Source organism: Hakea prostrata, chromosome 1 (genome assembly GCF_041222555.1).
Source record: "Hakea prostrata isolate BN-2017 chromosome 1, UWA_Hpros_2, whole genome shotgun sequence".
Lineage (NCBI taxonomy): Eukaryota > Viridiplantae > Streptophyta > Magnoliopsida > Proteales > Proteaceae > Hakea > Hakea prostrata.
Genome location: NC_142600.1, coordinates 23,303,031 through 23,321,460, shown reverse-complemented (window position 1 = coordinate 23,321,460; position 18,430 = coordinate 23,303,031). Strand labels below are relative to the sequence as shown.

The following is an 18,430-nucleotide window of genomic DNA, read 5'->3' as shown; positions in this document are numbered from 1 at the left end:
GATTATTCTCCTGGTCCGGAAATAGTCTTGACGATAACATCATTAAATTTTTCTTAAACAAGTTCTTGAATTTTTCCAATTTTCATGATTTTTTATGGTTTTAATTTTTTTCTTTGAATTATTGTGGTTTTTTGAGATCGATATAGCTTTCCAATCTAATCTAGTAAAATTTTCCAATCCACTAAGGATCCTTTTAGCTACCATCCAAATTCCATGGTATCGATTCTTCAGTTCATTAAAGTGTTTGGGTACAAGAGATCTAGTGGTTAACTCGTTTACCATTAACAAATATGGTTGATGGATTTAGGCTAAATTATTAGTAGGGGGAAGTTTTTGTTTGATCAAACGATGAGAGACAAATCTACCAAATCTGTGGGAAAAATATTTAAAAGCCTACTAAACTAGAATTCATACAACCGTCATACAAACATACCTAATCTAAATTAAAATTAACGTTAGATGGTGCACTAGATGTTAGCAAACCCTTCCCCTCAAGGTGGAGGACGAAGATCTCAAATGCCCAACTAGGACTAATCGAAGATGCTGAAATTGGGTTCGGCCAAGGGACTTAGTGAATAAATTGGCAACTTGATTGACAAAACAGATTTGGACTATGCAAATTGGCTCACTTTGTACTTTCTCACAAATGAGATGGCAATCTATCTCGATTCTCTTAGTACGCTAATGAAAAATGGGGTTTGCAACAATATGAAGGGCCGGTTGATTATCGCAATATAATGGAACACCTTGGGGTAATGGCAAACTAATATCACCAAGTAGGTATGAGAGCCATGTAATTTCACAAGCAACAACAGCCATGGCACAGTATGAGCTTTTGCAAAGGAACGGGATACACTCCGATTGTTTCTTTGTCTTCCAAGAAACAGGACTAGAACCAAGAAAAATGCAATATCCAATGGTGGAGTGTCTAGTCATAGGACAACTTGCTGAATTAGAGTCACAATATGCTGTCAACCAGAGATCCTTTTTGGTATGAATAAGAATTCCTTGACCAAGGTAGGCTTAAGATATCACAATAAACGATGGAAAACCTCTAGATGTGGTTGACATGGTTGATGCATAAATTGACTTAAGATATCGATAGAGTGCACAATGTCTAGGCATGTCACGGTGAGATAAATGAAGAGACCAACTAGGTGTCGATAAGGAGCAGGATATGATAGAATAACACATGTAGAGTTAGAAAGTTTCAAATTCTTTCCCATTGGGCAGTCTATTGGTCGAGTGCTAGTTAGGCCACTATCATGGAGGATATCAAGTGAGTATTTTCATTAGCAAAGGTAAAGCCCTATTGGGGAGCGAGCAACTTCAATGCCAAGAAAATACTTAGGGGACCCAATGTCTTTCGTATGAAATTTGAAGCATATTTGAGTCTTGACCTCTTGAAGTAAAGCACCATTGAAGCTAGTGATTATAATATCATCCACATGTACAAGGACAAATATGCAAGCCTCATTACGATGAAGATCAAACAAGGAGTAGTCAGCTTGCGATGGGTGAATCCAAAGCTAAGGCAATGGATAATTTGAAGAACCAATTCTGGAAAGCTTGTTTTAGTCCGTAAAGAGATCTATGCAATTTGTAGACAAGGGTCTCCACCTTACGACAATATCTAGCTAAGAGGAGTCATGTAAATTCGAAAAAGGTCCCCATGTAAAAAGGTTTGACGTCTAATTGATGCAAAGGCCAACCATGTCCTACAACAACTATAATAAGAACTCATGCAGTGACAAATTTAGCAACTGGAGCAAATGTGTCATGATAATCAACCGCCTTCAATTTGATTGTAACCCTTAGCAACCAGTCAAGCTTTGTAACATTCCACTAAACAGTTTGCTCGACGCTTGATTTTGTAAACCTATTTAGCACGAATGGCTTTCTTATGAATAGGTAAGAGAACAAAGGACCAAGTCTTGTTGGTGGTGAATGCCAAAATTTCAGCTTGCATGGCATCTCTCCATTCTTGATGTTTTATCGCCTCAATAAAAGATTTGTGTTCAGTTGTTATAGTTAGGGCAATAACAACCAGCCCGTGTAGGTGAATTTTCTTGGGTAAGAGACAAGACATATTCTATGAGATAGCTGGCTAGTTTGTGATGCAAGCAGGAAGAGCTATAGGTGGAGGGGAGGGAGCTCCAGAAGGAGTAGGGGTGTTATTAGATGGAGTAATTGCATGGGTGTTAGGCAGTGGAGGGGTGTGAGTGTAAATGGTAGGGAAAAATATTTTCATGAGATATGACATCGCAAGAGAATGGTAACGATAGATAGAAGATTTGAAGTAATAGAAAGATTATATATATATATATATAATCCTTTTTGGCTATGAGGTTAACCAATAAATAGTACAGGAAGGGCCCGTTGATCAAATTTGTGTTGATATTGGTTTGGAGACCAAAACAAAGGCTTCCAAAAACCCAAGTGAGAGAAATTAAGAACTTTTTGAAATAAATTTCATGTGGAGTTTTTCCTTGGAGTACAAGGTTGTGTAAGTGGTTAATCAAATAGCAAGCAGTAAGCACACAAGAACCCCAAAAATTGTAGTGGTAAATTTGCTTGGAAACGGAGGGCTCTAGCAACTATAAGGAGGTAGGGATATTTATGCTCCACAAAGCCATTTTGTTGGGTTGTTTTGACAAACAACTAGACTATTGAAGAACCCCCAAGGGAATTGGAAATAAATTAGGGTGTCCTTGTTAAGAAATTCTCAAGTATTGTTAGATTGAAGCTGAAAAAATTGACTTTTTACCATGTTGAAAAAATATTGGATAATTGAGTTTGCCTTGGATTTGTGGTTCATTAAGGACGTGCAGAATCCGAGTCATCAAATCTCGATTCAGAACTAAGATTATTTAAACCTCAGCATGAAATCTGAGTGTCGGTTCCCTTTTACACTTACGGTCGTTTGGGGGGTGACCGGTTTAAAAAGCTATCTTTGCACTTCACAAAATCCGTTGTTAAATAATTTTTGGTGATCTTTTCATTCCACAACCAAACATTTATTTTAAAATTATAACTCCATAGATTTGAAATCTATAGATTTGAATTTCTAGTATTTGAAATCTCCGGCTTACCATGTTGAAAAAATATTGGTTAATTGAGTTTGCCTTGGATTTGTGGTTCATTAAATAAATCCATGTAAAGCGAGAGTAATCATCGACCACAGTGGGAAAATAATGAAGATTGAGAGAGAAGAAACATAATAAGCATCCCAAATATTATATGAATTAATTCAAAGCAACTACAAGTCAAGAGGGAGTTGTGATGGGATGCTTTAGAGCTCCCATAGATCAGGCTCTAGCTTGTTTGAATAAGTGTAGTTTTTTCTAATCTTCGGTTGAAACTAGTGAGATTGGGTCTATGTGGGGCAACTGATGTTGCAGGGTCAAGTGGTATGGTTCCAAGTATGTATCTCGAACTTTTTTTCTCTAATAAAAGTTTGATCCATCCTTTAGTTAAAAAATAAATAAATAAAACCAACTAGTAGTAGAAATTGTAATAGATTGAATTTATAAGTGAGTTTGTTTGACTAGTTGGCACACAGTGCAAATATTTTTATTTTTATTTTATTTTATTAGTACTATTAGCATCCAAATTATGTAATTTTGGAAAAAGGGAAAGTGAAGGATGGCCAAGTTGCTAGTAGGGAATTGCTTTAGTCCTGCGTAATTAATGTGCAAGACCATCCTGTGGCTGTTGGGTGGTCGCCGCATGGTTGGGGTTTAAAACATGACCACACGTTTCTTAAAACCACCTAAGTGAAATGAGATGCAACAAGTGGTCAAGATTTAAACCAAACCATGTGGCGACCATCCAATGGCTGCAGGACCGAAGCAAAACCGCCAAAGTTGTCACTTTTGTCTTTTCAAACGTCAATCTCTTTATAGATGGTTTTCTCATCAAGCTTTGAATATTCCAGTTAACCCAAGAAGTATTTGGTGGAATATGTTGCTCTCACTAAAGTTTTTATATATAGATGGTTAAGTATTTTGAGTGTTCTTATTTTTTATGCACAAAGTATGTCTTTTGTTGGGAAAATGAAAACTAACAGAAAGAATAGCTAAAGCAGCCACAATCGGTGAATTCAAGTCATTGATGCCCAGGTTAGAATAGCCTAGAGATTGGGACTTTGAATACCTTGCTTAACACTCCATAGTTGTCATTGTTTCAAGCTCTTCTACCTTATATTTACTTCCTAAAGGATCCCCAGAATCAAAATCCAATTCTTGGGATATAGATACATGTTTCATGTGTTGAAAGCTCTCATAGCTGACCAAAAGTTTCTAAAGGCTTTGCAGTCTCAAAAGTCCAAGCATTTGATGATTTTGTGATACAACTCAACAGTTTGGGCAAGGTGAGTTTACTGTAGTGAAGGAAAGCAAGACAGCAATACGGAACCAAGGCATTCTTCTTGTAAAGGGAAACGACCGATGTTTCTAGAGTGCCTACGTGTAACACAAAGAGTCTGTGAATGAATTACCAAATATTTACTTGAATTCATAGATTCCTTTTCAAATGATTCGTATAAGCTTTGTAACCATTTGGGACCACTATAAATGTGGTGTTAGAAATCATAAGAGGCAATTAATGAAGTTTAAGCATTCTCCCATTTATTTTATCTAAACTCCTCTCCGCTTTGTCTATATCTTCCCTCCTTAAATTCCCTCCCCCCCCCCCCCAATTTCCTCTGTTTCTCCATTAGACCTATCATAACATTGGTCCGACATGCTAGAAACCTATGGCCAACGGTACTCAAGCTAGACAAGTGGAAGAAATACTCTGGCAATTGAGCACAGCATCTATTGACCATGCCACTAAGATTGGATTGTTGCAAGAATCTACGGTGGATCAACAAAATGCTCTGGCAGATACAACAAACTCTTATGGTAGAAATCATGGAAAAATTGACGATTATGGATGGAAGTGTTGCATAGGGATCGCCAACACTAGAGAGTAGAGGCATCTTGGGGTCTCCTCTAGGATCTTCCAAGCGTCTTCACCAAATCTGATCCAAACTCGAGCAGCTCGAGTTGATTTTCCAAGGTTTGACAACACCAATTCTACTAGGTTGATCTTCAGAGCAAAGAAGTTCTTCAAATCCCATGTTACTCTCGATGATCAACAGCTAATGTTGGCATCGATTCACATGGAAGGACTTGCTCTACAATGGTTTTAGTGGTTAGTCCAAGCTCTTTACGACGTGAACCGCCATCACCCGAGCTTTAGAAATGCAATTTGGTCCGATGAGGTATGATGATCCCAAGGAAATTGCGGAAAAATTGACGCAGATATCAATAGTGAAAAATTATCAGGCACAATTTGAAGCTCTATCCAATCAAGTGGAGGGGCTACCAAATGATTTTGTGGTCAACTACTTTGTTTCAGGGCTCAGATCGGATATCTGTGGTGGAATGAACCATTTCAACCAATAGAATTGATGGATGCCGTAATGTTAGCTCAAATCCAGGAACAAAAGGTGAGTGATTCTAAATGGTCGTCCATTTGTGCAGTACCCGTATAAACAAGACCTCTAATCAACACAAAACACACTATCAACTCTAGCAATCTAAAGGTTCCCCTATTGCTAGCACCACCAACCAATATTTTGATTAAGAAATTATTAGCAACAGAGATGCAATAGCTCAAGGACATGGGTTTGTGCTACAATTGTGATGCAAATTTCTCCTGGGCACCATTGCAAGACTAGACAACTATTTCTGCTAGAATGTGATGAAGCTACTGATAGGAATCAAGCTGCTATAGTAGAGTTGTCAAAGCAGGACCAACCACCAGTTGACGAAACTACAAAACTCTTATCACTCCCTAACTTGAATTTCTTCACCTACGACAATTTGGTTTACAAGAATGCTCGATGGAAAGTCTGCCCAAATCCTACTCGATGGTGGCAACATCACAAATTCCTTCAAAATCACATACTACAATGCGTAAACTTGGAGGTGGAATCAACGTCCAACATCCATGTCATGGTCGGAGATGAAAATAGGGTGGTATATGAAGGATTGGTACGTAATTTGCCTGTCCATATTCAAAATTACTCCATGACTACTAACGCTTATGTCCTTCCTCTTTGTGGGGCTCATTTGGTTTTGGGGGTCCAGTGGATGGCCTCACTAGGCCCAATTCTATTTTATTATACCCAATGGACAATACAATTCCCCAATGAGCCTCACCCTATAACTTTGCAAGAGGTGGGCCCAGTAGGCTAGAACCAATTGAATACTAAGGCCTTCTCAAGGTTATGGGGACCTTCAAGAGGCCTAGGAAGCATTCCAACAATTTAGCACATCATTACACAAGCACCGGTTCTAACCATATACAATTTTACCAAGCCATTCACATTAGAAAAGTATGAGTCAGTAAGGGATTGCGGCACATTGACCCAAGGGGCCACCCAATTGCCTACTTCAGCCAGAAATTGACACCAACTATGCAACTAAGCTCCACATATGTAAGGGAAATGTATGTCATTACCCAAGTTGTGGGCCGCAAGTTTGTGATCTTAATTGATCAACAAATCCTAAGAGAGCTCACGGCCCAAACCATACAAACCCCGGATTAGGTGAAATGGTTATCTAGGCTGGTGGGCTACGCCTTCGAAATGCGTTACAAGCCCGGAAAGAAGAATGGGGCAAAAGACGCCCTTTTTAGGGCCCATGTACTTCACCCAGGTGATTTGGCCTACATGGCCCAACTCACGGTTGAACCAAACACTGGCTCACTACAAATCAGACCAATTTTGACTCAGGTCTAGGAAGATCTATTTGTGGACTTCATAACCGGCCCTCCCCTCAACTCCGGCAAGAATACTATAATGGTGGTTGTCGATCATCTAAGCAAGTACGCTCATTTCACAGCTCTGGCCCCCAATTGCATAGGCCTTTGTGTTGCAGCGGCATTCCTCATTGACATTGTTCATCTCCATGGACTTCCCAAATCAATTGTTAGCAACTGACATCCAATTTTGCTCAATTCACTTTTATAGGAATTGCTCCTCCTGCAGGGCACAACCTACCACCCACAGATGGATGGCAGACAAAGGACCTCAATTGATGTCTAGAAACCTATTTACCGGAGTATTGTGAAAGACATGTAGACTCTCCCTGGGATGAATAGTGGTTTAATACATCTTTTCACTACTCCGTCAACAGTTCCCCCTTCCAAATTGTATATGAACAACCACTATTGACGCTAATTTGATACATTCCGGAAGCAACTAACAATGATGCCGTGGAACAAGCCCTGATTGTGCGAGATGCAGCCCTAGCTGTCTTGTGTGAAAATCTATATCGTGCTCAAGTGATAATGAAGTCCCAAGCTAACCACAAGCATACTGACAGGGAATACGTTGTTGGCGACTGTGTGTTAGTCAAAATCTTACTTTATCGGCAGACTTCATTGGACAAGTTGGTGAAGCACTACTACGGACCTTAGCAAGTCTCCAAACGCGCTAGCAAAGTAACCTACAAGATCAAACTCCCTCAGGAGGCCCTCATACACAATGTTTTTCACATCTTCCTCATAAAAACCTATGTTGGGGACTCGCCATTGGCTGCCCCAGTCTTCTCTACTTCCATTCTGCCACCGGATCCATCTCCTCCGACCATTTTACAGCAACAAGTTGTTCAACAATGTGGCGATTCCTACCCTCATGTCCTAGTTTAGTTGCAAGGTTTGCTTCCTGAGGATGCTACTTGGGAGGACTTAAACATTCTCCACCGCTGATACCCTCACCTAAACCCTGAGGGCAAGGTTCTTACCCCTGCGGGTGGTAATGATATGAGTTAGCAATCTAGGCAAGGCAAGTCTACTGCTGGTGAAGGAAGGCAAGACATCCTACATGAACCAAGGTGTTCTTCTCCTCAAGGAAAACAACCGATGTTTTCAAAAGCCTACATGTAATACAAAGAGTCTGTGAGTGAATGATTGATATTTGCATGAATTTGTAGATTCATTTTTGAATGATTCGTATAAACTTTGTAACCGTTTGGGGCCACTATAAATATGTTGTTAGAAATCATCGAGGCAATTAACGAAGTTTAAGCATTCTCCCATTTATTTCGTCTAAACTCCTTTATGCTTTTTCTATATCTTCCCTCCTTAAAATCCCTCCCAATTTCTTCTGTTTCTCTGTTAGACCTATCATAACATTTTGACTCCACCTCAACTATACTGTTCAACGATTCCACAACTAGAAACCCACCAAAACTTTTAGAATCCTTGAAACGTTCAAGTTCAACTGTAGCTCCACTCTCTTTGCCAATTTTGGGGTTCCCATGTCCTTTCTTCAAAACCCTATTTCTCCTCTCTGAAATTCTTCCAAAATCCCTAGGGAATCCTACTTCAAGCCGAGCTTTGTCTTTGGAAATTTTCCCATGCGAAAGCACAAGAGCAAGAGAGTAAGAGAATAGGATTTGAAGGGCGAGAATGCTTGGAGAAAAATCTTAAGAAAAAGTAAAATACCCTTAAGCCCATGATTTGGAGCCATTCATTAAAAATCACAGTATACATAATAAAGAATTGGGTAAATATCACTTACCACACCTCTTAGCTAAACAAATAGCACTTAGACCCCTCTTAGTTGGATAATATCACTTACCTCCCCTCTTACCTAGCACATATATCAAACACCTCCCCTCTGCTAACTTTCTCAGTTAAATTTAACTTTTACCGTTAAATATTTTTCTAAAACCCCAAACTACCCTTGGCTGAAAACTTTTCTTTAGTTTAAACCCTAAATTACCATAATCACCATAGTAGTTAAAATACTAAATTACCCTCAAATAAAATAATTGTTAAAAACCAAAATACCATAGTTAAAAGTTAAAATTAAAATTATCTTTAATTATTAAACCCCCAACGTACTTTTTTTCTTCTTTTTTAACTTTTATCAAACAACTAAAAAAACATGTACTACTGATATCAAAATGCAATTTAAATTGAGATATCTTGGCCCAAAACACCCTCAATTGATGTTATTTTTAAGACCCAAAACACCCTTAATTAACTTTGATTATTTAATAAAGGGAAATACTATTCCCCTTGATTTGGTTAACAACAAACCTCTTTCTTGGACTTCTTGGTGTTTGGTTGTTAACTATTGATGCTATTTGCCCTTCTTAATGTTAAATATGACTTACCCTCTTTTATAAACTTATTGTGTCTTATATCCTTAAATCTTTATTTTACATAATTTTGGCTTTGGTGGGCCCTTTGTCTGGTTGTATATTGGTTTTCTTTTCTTTGTTCTTTCTTTTCCTAATTTTTGTTTTTTTGTTTTTTAATCACTTTTCCTTTTTCGGGTTTTTTGGGTCGTCTTTTCTTTATTCGTGTTTTTTTGAGATTTTTGTTATTTTTCTCCATGTTCTGTGTTTTTTACGGTAAATGTAGAGATAATTGTGGGTTATTTTTGATTTTTGAAATATATGTGCCCTCTCCTCCGGCTTCGGGGGGCTGTTTTTGCGTTTGTTGGTTGCTTTTGTGGGGGAGTGTTTCGTCAGTATTTCCTTTTATGTTATTAAAAAAAAAGAGAGAGAGAATCGATGCTTCATCTTTTCAAAAAAAGCTTTTCAGCTATTTGTGATGTATGATTTCTTCTTATGTGTATCAAATAGATTTAAGGAATATAAAATGTACTATACACTGGAAATATAGGAATTGTCCGAAAACATACAGAACATATCAAAGCAAGCCTAAGTTTGAATAAAAATAGAAAGCATACTCAGAATGTAAAAAGAAAAGAGCTTTTGCTGTTGAATTGGCTGGAACTCCAAGGAATATTGACTAGAGGGAAACCCACAAGTCTCTTATTACCGAAAGATAATGGTTGCAAACTCTAGGTATCATAGATTCACAGCCAACTAGTAGTAAACCAATGGAGGTTCCTCCTTTAGCGAAAATTAAAACCAGTTTTCCTTAACAAGAATAAAAAATAAGATTGGAATAAATTTCATCCCTTGTTCTTCGTAAAATTTTTTTTGAGTGAATGAGAACTTTACTAAGAAAAGGGGTGTGTACAATAATTGGCAACGGTGTCTGTAAATCATGCATGAAACTACAGAATGAAGTCTGTGTGGCCGATCTGTTATACATACAAGTGACACTCTAGAAATCTCTAATGTATCAAGAGTTAGGATTGATCGACATACAAATCCAAAGAAACAGCTTGACTTTGAATGGAGTTCATCCCAGTTAATTAAGAGGCGATATCCACAAAAATAGTTTTGTTTGATAGTGCACCTTGTTTTGTCAAACATAATTAAATCTTGGAATAGATGAAGAGTTGTCTCTCCACTCAATAATTTTTCCTGTCGGAGAAAAAAAAAAATAATAATAATAAAGAAGAGAATTTGTACATTTTTCTTTAATCCAAGCTTAAGATAGGAGAGAAGTTTTAAAAAGACTTGACCTGCATAACAACACCATAATGCATGCAAGTTTACCCTTATCGATCCAAGTCAACTTGAAGCCCAAAAAAAAACCCAGGAGCGGCTGAAATTTCCTAATCTGAGGACGGCTAGGAGAACTGAACGTAACGTACGCCACTTTCTGCTGGATTACTCATTGACGTACTTATTATATGGTTTCTGGAAGCATCAACGTTCCTTACCAGTCACCAACCTAGTAGGACAAATTCTTGTTCACTTAAAACTATATTTTAACTTCCAAACCTGAGGCTTTTCTCAAGCTGCGTGTTCATCCCGTTCTTGCATTAATCATTAAAGAAGGCATGCAACTAGTTTTATTACTCAAACCACCTTTAGCCACGCATTGTTGCATCAACCATTAAAGAAGGCATGCAAGTAATCGTATTATTCAAACCACCTTTTCCCCAAAAGAAATTGTAGCCCCATTTTCATTACACACCTAATTAACCTTGATGATCTAAGTCAACTCCAATGTCCCTAAGAAAAGCTAAGAAAAGGTGTCAAGAATATCATACGCTGGGCGGTAAACAGACTTAGAAAAACATCAATTTCTTTTATTAGAAATACAGAACAGTGACATTACTTAAGGTTGAGCGAATGTGATGCCACTCAATATTACTTTGAAATTTTGATTTTACTGCTTATTCTATGGTTCCGGATGTATCACGTCCCTTCCCTGACTAGTATAACTTATTATATTGTGACTTTGTTAAAGGGAGAAAAAGTAAATAAAACCCAAGCGCAAGGAACTTGGTTTTCAGTTAGCTTGAACATGTAAATCATTTTTGCCTGGTCAACCCGTTGTTGCATTATTGTCAAAAAAGGATCCACTGGTATTATTTTTAAGTGTTTTGATTTGCGTCACAGTGCAATCTAACGTCGAGATCGATACCCTAGAGGTGCCTGTTCATCACCCAACCAAAATTCTATTTTCAAGCCCTTTGGGAAGGAGTACTTTGGAAATGTAAATCTAATCTTGATTACATCATGCTCCTGCCAATCAATCCAGCCCACATTTCTCTATAAAAACCATGTCCATGGGCTCTCTCATTTCATCAAGAGTATACCAACCTCAGTTGCATATACTTAGATTGAAGAGATCACCAGTGAAGTTGATCAGGTTCGAGAGATATGGGAAGCACCGAAGGAGCCTTTGATTGCGATTGGAGTCTAGCCACAGTGTTGGCCATCGGCACAGCAAATCCATCCCAGATGGTCCCTCAGACTGACTTTCCTGATTTCTACTTCAGAGTTACAGGAAGTGAGCATAAGCTTGAGCTGAAGGAGAAACTCAAACGAATTTGTAAGTGAAATAAATAAATATGTCTAAATTGCAATCCATGCAGACGAGTCACAGACCCACGTACCCTTCTGCATATAGTACTGTATACACTTTTTCGGTGAAATTTATTCCTAACATATCTTTGTCTCCCGTTATGTTGTTAATGCAGGCGAAAAATCAATGATCCAAAAACGGCACGTCCACATAACAGAGGATACAGTCAAGCAAAACCCCAACTTGATCAACTCCATGACTCCATCACTCAATGCACGTTTAGATATTATGATTCCTGCGGTACCCAAGTTGGCTGAGGAGGCCGCAACAAAGGCCATCAACGAGTGGGGGCAGCCAAAATCAAGCATCACTCACCTTATATTCTGTACCACTTCAGGTGTAGATGCACCTGGTGCTGACTATCATCTTATCAAGCTCCTTGGCCTTTCCCCTACTGTTAAGCGTGTAATGTTTTATCAGCAAGGTTGCATTGGTGGTGGCACTGTCCTCCGTGTGGCCAAAGACCTTGCTGAGAACGACAAAAATGCACGAATCCTTGCTGTTTGCTCGGAGATAAACTCAGTTAGTGCTTTCCGTGAACCTACAGAGGAAGACTTGCACTCTCTGTTAGGGATGGGAATATTTGGCGATGGTGCAGCAGCTATCATAATTGGTGCAAACCCAAACACATCAGTCGAACGGCCATTGTTCCAACTTGTCTCCACAGCTTGTACGCTTCTTCCAGATTCTGGAGATATGGTTGCGGCACACTTGCGTGAAGCAGGTCTGATGATCAGATTGTCTAAGGATGTGGGACGGACTATCTCTGACAACATTGAGAACTGCTTGGTACAAGCACTTAGTCCAGTTGGTATTAGTGACTGGAACTCCATCTTTTGGGTTCCTCACCCTGGGGGACCAGCGATTCTAGACAAAATAGAAGCAAAACTCAAGTTAAGGAAGGATAAGATGAACGTAACAAGGAAGGTGTTGGGTGATTTTGGTAACATGTCAAGCCCAACACTGTGGTTTATTTTGGATGAGATGAGGAAAAGCTCTCTCAAAGAAGGGAAAAACACAACAGGTGAAGGGTTTGACTGGGGTGTGATGTTCGGATTTGGACCAGGTATTACTGTGGAAACGCTTGTGCTACGCAGTTTCCCTAAACCAAATTACTGAACCGTGAATCGTGATTTTTAGCTATCCGAATAATCTATGGTAAATCTATCAATGGTTTATCTTTCTAGTGAAATATGGTAAGGTGTTGCTTTTAGTAGTCCGAATAATATGTGGATGAGGCTTTTAGTAGTCCGAGTAAATCTATCAATGGTTTATCTCTCCATATACTAGCTTGATGGGGCTTTTAATTACTACTTCATAATGGTGTATGTCCTAGTGAAACACTGTAAGGTGCAATTTCACTTTTGAAATAAAGGTTTGTTTCTTTGTAACTAAATCTTTAGAATGGTGTGTATCCTAGTGAAATATTGTAAGGTATTGTTTTGATGTTTGAAACTAAATCAATTACATTTGATACTTTTTTCATATAACTCACACTCTCTTTTGAATTTTTCTTTTATACTTTTTTTTCAATACAAGGGTGTTTTTTATATATTATGTATGGCATTGCAAGAGTCGGACCTATAACATCTTCACTAAAAGGTATTTGTCCTACCAATCAAGCAATTCCACATTGGCTGGGAAAAAATTTTTCTTTTTTTCTTTTTCAAGGAAAAAGAACGCTAACCAATTATGTTGTTCTTGCTCTACAACTTGACTCCTATTGAAATAAAAAATTGCATTGATAACCAATGGTTTCATCTACATTGACTTATGGTATACAAAACTAGCATTCTTAATTTTGTCCTTACCTATATATAGGGCTGCAACAGTGCCAAGCTGGGCCAGGCTTTTACAATCCCTAGCCCAGTCCTATATGTTATAATCTGAACTCATTCTCGCCCTAACCCTAGTTCAGGGCCAAGGATTATTGTCCCTAGCCCTAAGCCCTATAGGGCCAAGCCAATCCCATTCCCACCCTGATTGGTCCTAATTGGGCCGGGTAAGGATGGGGCCCTGATTGGCCCTGACCCTGACCCTGACCCTGACCCTAATTGGCCCTGAACCTAATTAGCCCTGAGTGGCCCTGACCTTGATTGGCTCTGTCCCTAGCCCTGATTGACCCTATCTTAGCCCTGTCCCTCATTGGCCTTGTCTCTGGCCTTAATTGGTCCTATCTTTGGACCTAAAATATCAAATGTAAATTCATTAAAATAATAATAATAATAATACTAATAAAAATAATAATAATAATAAAATACATAAAAGTATCACAAGTAAACTAAAAATAAAATTCTTAGAAATATAAGATGATTCAAGCTCCTACAAAATGATATAATAGTCAATAAGTTGATAGTGTTGCTTTAAACATAAATAACTTCACACTCCATAATTCTATATTGAGCTATGAAAGTCTCCCATTGCTTTGGTGATGGAAATTGAAAACCTCACACATTGATATTCTTATTCAACAAAAAAAAATCCATATTCAAAACTTAACAAGTAAATCAACGATAATTTAGTATTGATATTTTTTCGTAGTTAAAGAAAATGATATTTTAGTTACAAACACAACTATTTGTCATTAATAAGTTTTTCTGAAATATCACATTGGAGGCAAAAAAATATGTCAATATTCATGATGGGAAATTGGGGTGTAGATTTGTTAGATATTAATTCTCTATATATTAGTTTTTATTATTTATAATATATTATCTCGCCTTAGTCCACACAAAAAAATCAATGTCTTTTGGGAACTAAAGATACTTAGTTCGAAGAATAAAAAGTACCTTAAAAATAATATAAAAAGTGAACTCATAGTCTAACATGATCAAAATGACTGAAGGTCAAAATCGAGACTTATAGTTATATCAATGTTAATATGAAAATTAGGATAAAAATCTAGTACATGATCAATGTCAAATTAACATTAAGACTAGAGCCAAATTTATGGTCAGGATCACAACCAAAATCAGATGGATGCTTACTACATTGGTAATGAGGATATAATTTATTTTTATTAATTTTCTACAAAACATGATAATGTTTTTAAAATCTGACATGTGTCAAGTATTCACCCATGTGGATTAGAATAAATTCCTCTCGATATGGGTGGAGGGTCCATACTCAAATTAGGGCCAAAATCATGGGCCAATATCAGGGCCAAAATCGGAGACGGGCTGGGACGGGCTAGGCGGGCTAGAGAGTAATCCCAAGCCGCCCGCCCTTGGCCCTAGTTCAAGGCCAGAATATTTTGGCCCTAACTCGTCCTTAAGGCCAAAATCTTTAGCCCAAGCCCTATTCGGGCTCAGGGAGGGCTTAGGGCGGGTCAGGGCTGCCATGGCCAAAGTTGCACCCCTACCTTTATATGGGAAACTAACAATATAGTAAATCGTGTAATGCCTTCAATCATATATAATGGCAATAAACCGACTTTCCTCCAATCATTTGGGTATCTCTAAGTTGAAGAAATCTTTTGATTTCATTATTTTTAGATTTGTTAGTAGAACTGCCAACAGAGTGGCTAACTCGTTAATTATCTCAATTAGCCCCCTCAGTTGAGCTTTTGAAAGTCTAGTGGTCATCAAACTCTTCGCTTCCAAATCTTTGAAATTCAGATGTCGATGTTTGTAAAAGCTCAATTTTTGAATGAATTTATCTTTTATCAAAAAAAAACCCCACATCTCCCTTTAAAATGTAGAAATATTAATGCTTTCTTTCTTCTTCTTCTTCTCTCCTTTTTTTCTTTTTTTGGTTAGAAATATTAATGCTTTCATGTGTATTCATTATCCCTATGCATGTGTAGGGGCTACACTCTTATATAGGAAATACTTCCCCCTTTTTGTGGTAATTTCATTGCTAATCATCAATTCCAGTTAGTTCAAATTTAATTAGCTTCAAAAAATAAAACCAATATAACTAATCAAAATTTATTCGGGGTTTTGTTCTGTCTCTTCTCGCACACAAACGGGAGGTTTCAAGAATTCTCCGCCACAACTGCTGTTCAAGGTGAGTTTGCTCCGGTGATCTGGTGTGGATTCAGGTGATAATATCGTCAAATTGATCGTTGCTTTGAGATTTCACTTCGTTGTTTATTTCTCTTCAAATTCTGTAAGGAATTGCAACTTTATATTGGTTGGACTATGTTTTGAGTCCCGGAGATGTAGGCTTTAAGCGGAACTGCCTCATCAATCTTGTGGGTGTCTCCTCTTAACTCTCTGCAGATTTCTTGTTAAATCATCACGCAAACACAACATGTGGCATCAAAGCCATGTTTCGGTGCTCCCTATGATGAAACTGATTTGGGGATTTTGTGATCTACTACTCTAATTCGAGGTTTATGATCTCTATTGTTGTTCTTGGCATGAGTATTGATCATCTTGGTCACTAGTTTCTGATTAAGGTTAACCATCTTGGTTAATCAGGTTCGGCTAGGGTTTTAGGAGAGTCAATTTGATACACAGTGATGGTTTATGAGATCAATTATATCTGAAATTACATGGTTTAATTAGTTGGTATATTATTTGCTGGAAATTGTTAACAATTTTGCATTATTGGTTGCTATTGCTAACTGTGCATGTTTCGGCCAACACTAATTAGGTTCAAATTATTTCTATGATAATTTCATATTGTTCTTTTACCAGTTTATACCTGTATTTGTCTCGTATATTATGATTTGCAAGAATCATTGTTGTAAAAGTCTGAGAAGGGTTTAAGTTTGGCTAGAAAGGATTATCCTCCCAGTGTGATTACCACAGGCTCTAGTTAGGCTATATATTAAGGTGAAAACCCTAGATACCTAGATTTAAGAGTTCTCATAAAAAGCTCTAAGGTAAACATTGAGAAATTTGATAAGACTGGGGATATTGGGATATGGGAGAGAAAAATAAGAGCCCTAATGACCCAACAAAGATTATTGAGAGCTACTGGTGATCATGATCTATATTAAGGACTGAGGTGATGGAGAAAGCAATTGGCTACATGCTCTGGAACATCATTGATAGTGTTATTAAGAGTTTAGATGAAGAAGATAACACTCCCATTAAAGTGTGGACAAAACTTGAATAAATCCATCAAAAAAAGAATTTAGGTAATATGATCTATTTGAAGGAAAGATTATATGGCTTCAAAATGGATCATGCTATCAGTCTGGACTAAAACTTAGACATATTTAAAAAATTAGTTCAAGATTTGGCCAGTACTTGGGAGAAGAGTAATTAGATGACCAAGACATGTCGATTATCTTGTTAGATTCCCTTCAAAATGATTATCTTGTTGTTAAGAATTTCATAAAATATGCTTGTCAAAATGTGACCATTGACCAATGTATTGAGGCTCTCAAGAATAGGGAGTCAGAGTTGTTGGCTTCTCAGAAAACCAAGAGAAGTGGAGAAAACCTATTTGTTAAGGGCATGGGCTCTTACAAAAAAAGGAAACCCAAAGGAAAAGGTAACGTAAATGATAATCACACAATAAGAATAATAAATCTGACTCTAGCATCAAGGGATGTTTTTCTTTTTTTTTTTTTTTTTTTTTACTTTTGTATTCTCAAACCTTATTCATGTTGATGACGTTTGATCACTTCATTAAACCAAAATAAAACCAACAACCACCGTTCAGTTCAACCTAGCTGACGTTTGATCAATACATTAAACCAAAATGCATAAGACCAAAAAGTACTGTTCAGTTGATCAACCTAGCTGGTTCAGTACATTAGCTAGGTGGAGCAGCGGCAGCGGCAGCGGCGGCTTTCTTGGCCTGAACCAATTTGGCAAACTCAATCAACCTGTCGGGCTCTGGTATCAGCCCCTTAACTGCAGCATTTGATCTGAAACGCTCTGACCATGCTACTAAGAGAGGTACCTTCTCCTTGTCTAGGATTTTCACGTCACACATCTTCTCCTTTGCGGCAATCCACCCAAGGAAACATCCCAATGCAATATCCAGATAGCCGATGTGGTCTCCACCGAAGAATGCCTTCCCTTCGCTACAGCTCTTAAAAGCCTCCTCCAATAGCATCAATCCTTTCACTATTTGATCAATTATTGGTGCCGCTGCCTCTCTGTCCTGCAAACCAACCACCATCGGCCACCACTACACCAAAAAAGAATTATTTTGATCAAAAGTTGACTTAATTGGTAATAACCAATTTTTTTTTTTTTTTTGGGTAGAAACCAACCATTCTTACTAATCAAAACAAAACACTAACAACAAAAAATGAAAAATATTTGAAATCGAATGGATACCTTATCGTCCAAGTAGGCTGCCCAGAAACGAGCAATGGCACGATCATAAGGATCAGCTGGAAGGATGGATGGACCGCCAGTCCAAACTTGATCGATGTATTGAACAATGACTAGCGACTCACAGAGAGGCCGATTGTCATGAATGAGAACCGGGATCTTTTTGTGAACTGGGTTGGATTTGAGTAGCAGTTCACTCTTGGTTCCAAATGTCTCTTCAAGAAACTCATAATCCACCGATTTGAGGTTGAAGGCGATCTGAGCCCGCATCACAAATGGACTAGGCCATAGTCCCAACAGCTTCACGCTGTTCTTTGGCATTGCTGAAACAAAACCCAGTCGAGTTCAAGAAGAAAATGAGGCGACGACCACTTTTTGAGGTGTTGCTT

At 38.0% G+C, this 18,430-nt stretch overlaps 2 protein-coding genes across 2 annotated transcripts; one reads left to right on the top strand and one right to left on the bottom strand.

Annotated features, from left to right (window-relative positions):
- Positions 1-11,509: 11,509 nt before the first annotated feature.
- On the top strand, positions 11,510-13,276 carry LOC149028347 (chalcone synthase 2-like). The gene is made up of 2 exons (XM_089148215.1): positions 11,510-11,766; positions 11,915-13,276. Exons 1-2 carry the CDS (start codon positions 11,595-11,597, stop codon positions 12,916-12,918), a joined length of 1,176 nt encoding a protein of 391 aa, XP_089004341.1. The 5' UTR covers positions 11,510-11,594; the 3' UTR covers positions 12,919-13,276.
- A 3,940-nt stretch (positions 13,277-17,216) lies between these two features.
- LOC149028346 (glutathione S-transferase U17-like) lies at positions 17,217-18,430 on the bottom strand. Its single transcript, XM_089148203.1, has 2 exons — positions 18,045-18,430; positions 17,217-17,892 (listed from the first exon to the last, which is right to left on the bottom strand). Exons 1-2 carry the CDS (start codon positions 18,360-18,362, stop codon positions 17,512-17,514), a joined length of 699 nt encoding a protein of 232 aa, XP_089004329.1. The 5' UTR covers positions 18,363-18,430; the 3' UTR covers positions 17,217-17,511.

Excerpts from the sequence above, each read along its gene's own strand:
- LOC149028347 (XM_089148215.1), top strand. The coding sequence starts at position 11,595 with ATGGGAAGCACCGAAGGAGCCTTTGATTGCGATTGGAGTCTAGCCACA. Across the intron at positions 11,767-11,914 it reads GGAGAAACTCAAACGAATTT|GCGAAAAATCAATGATCCAA; the intron begins GTAAGTGAAATA and ends TTGTTAATGCAG.
- LOC149028346 (XM_089148203.1), bottom strand. The coding sequence starts at position 18,362 with ATGCCAAAGAACAGCGTGAAGCTGTTGGGACTATGGCCTAGTCCATTT. Across the intron at positions 17,893-18,044 it reads CAGCCTACTTGGACGATAAG|TGGTGGCCGATGGTGGTTGG; the intron begins GTATCCATTCGA and ends TTTTTGGTGTAG.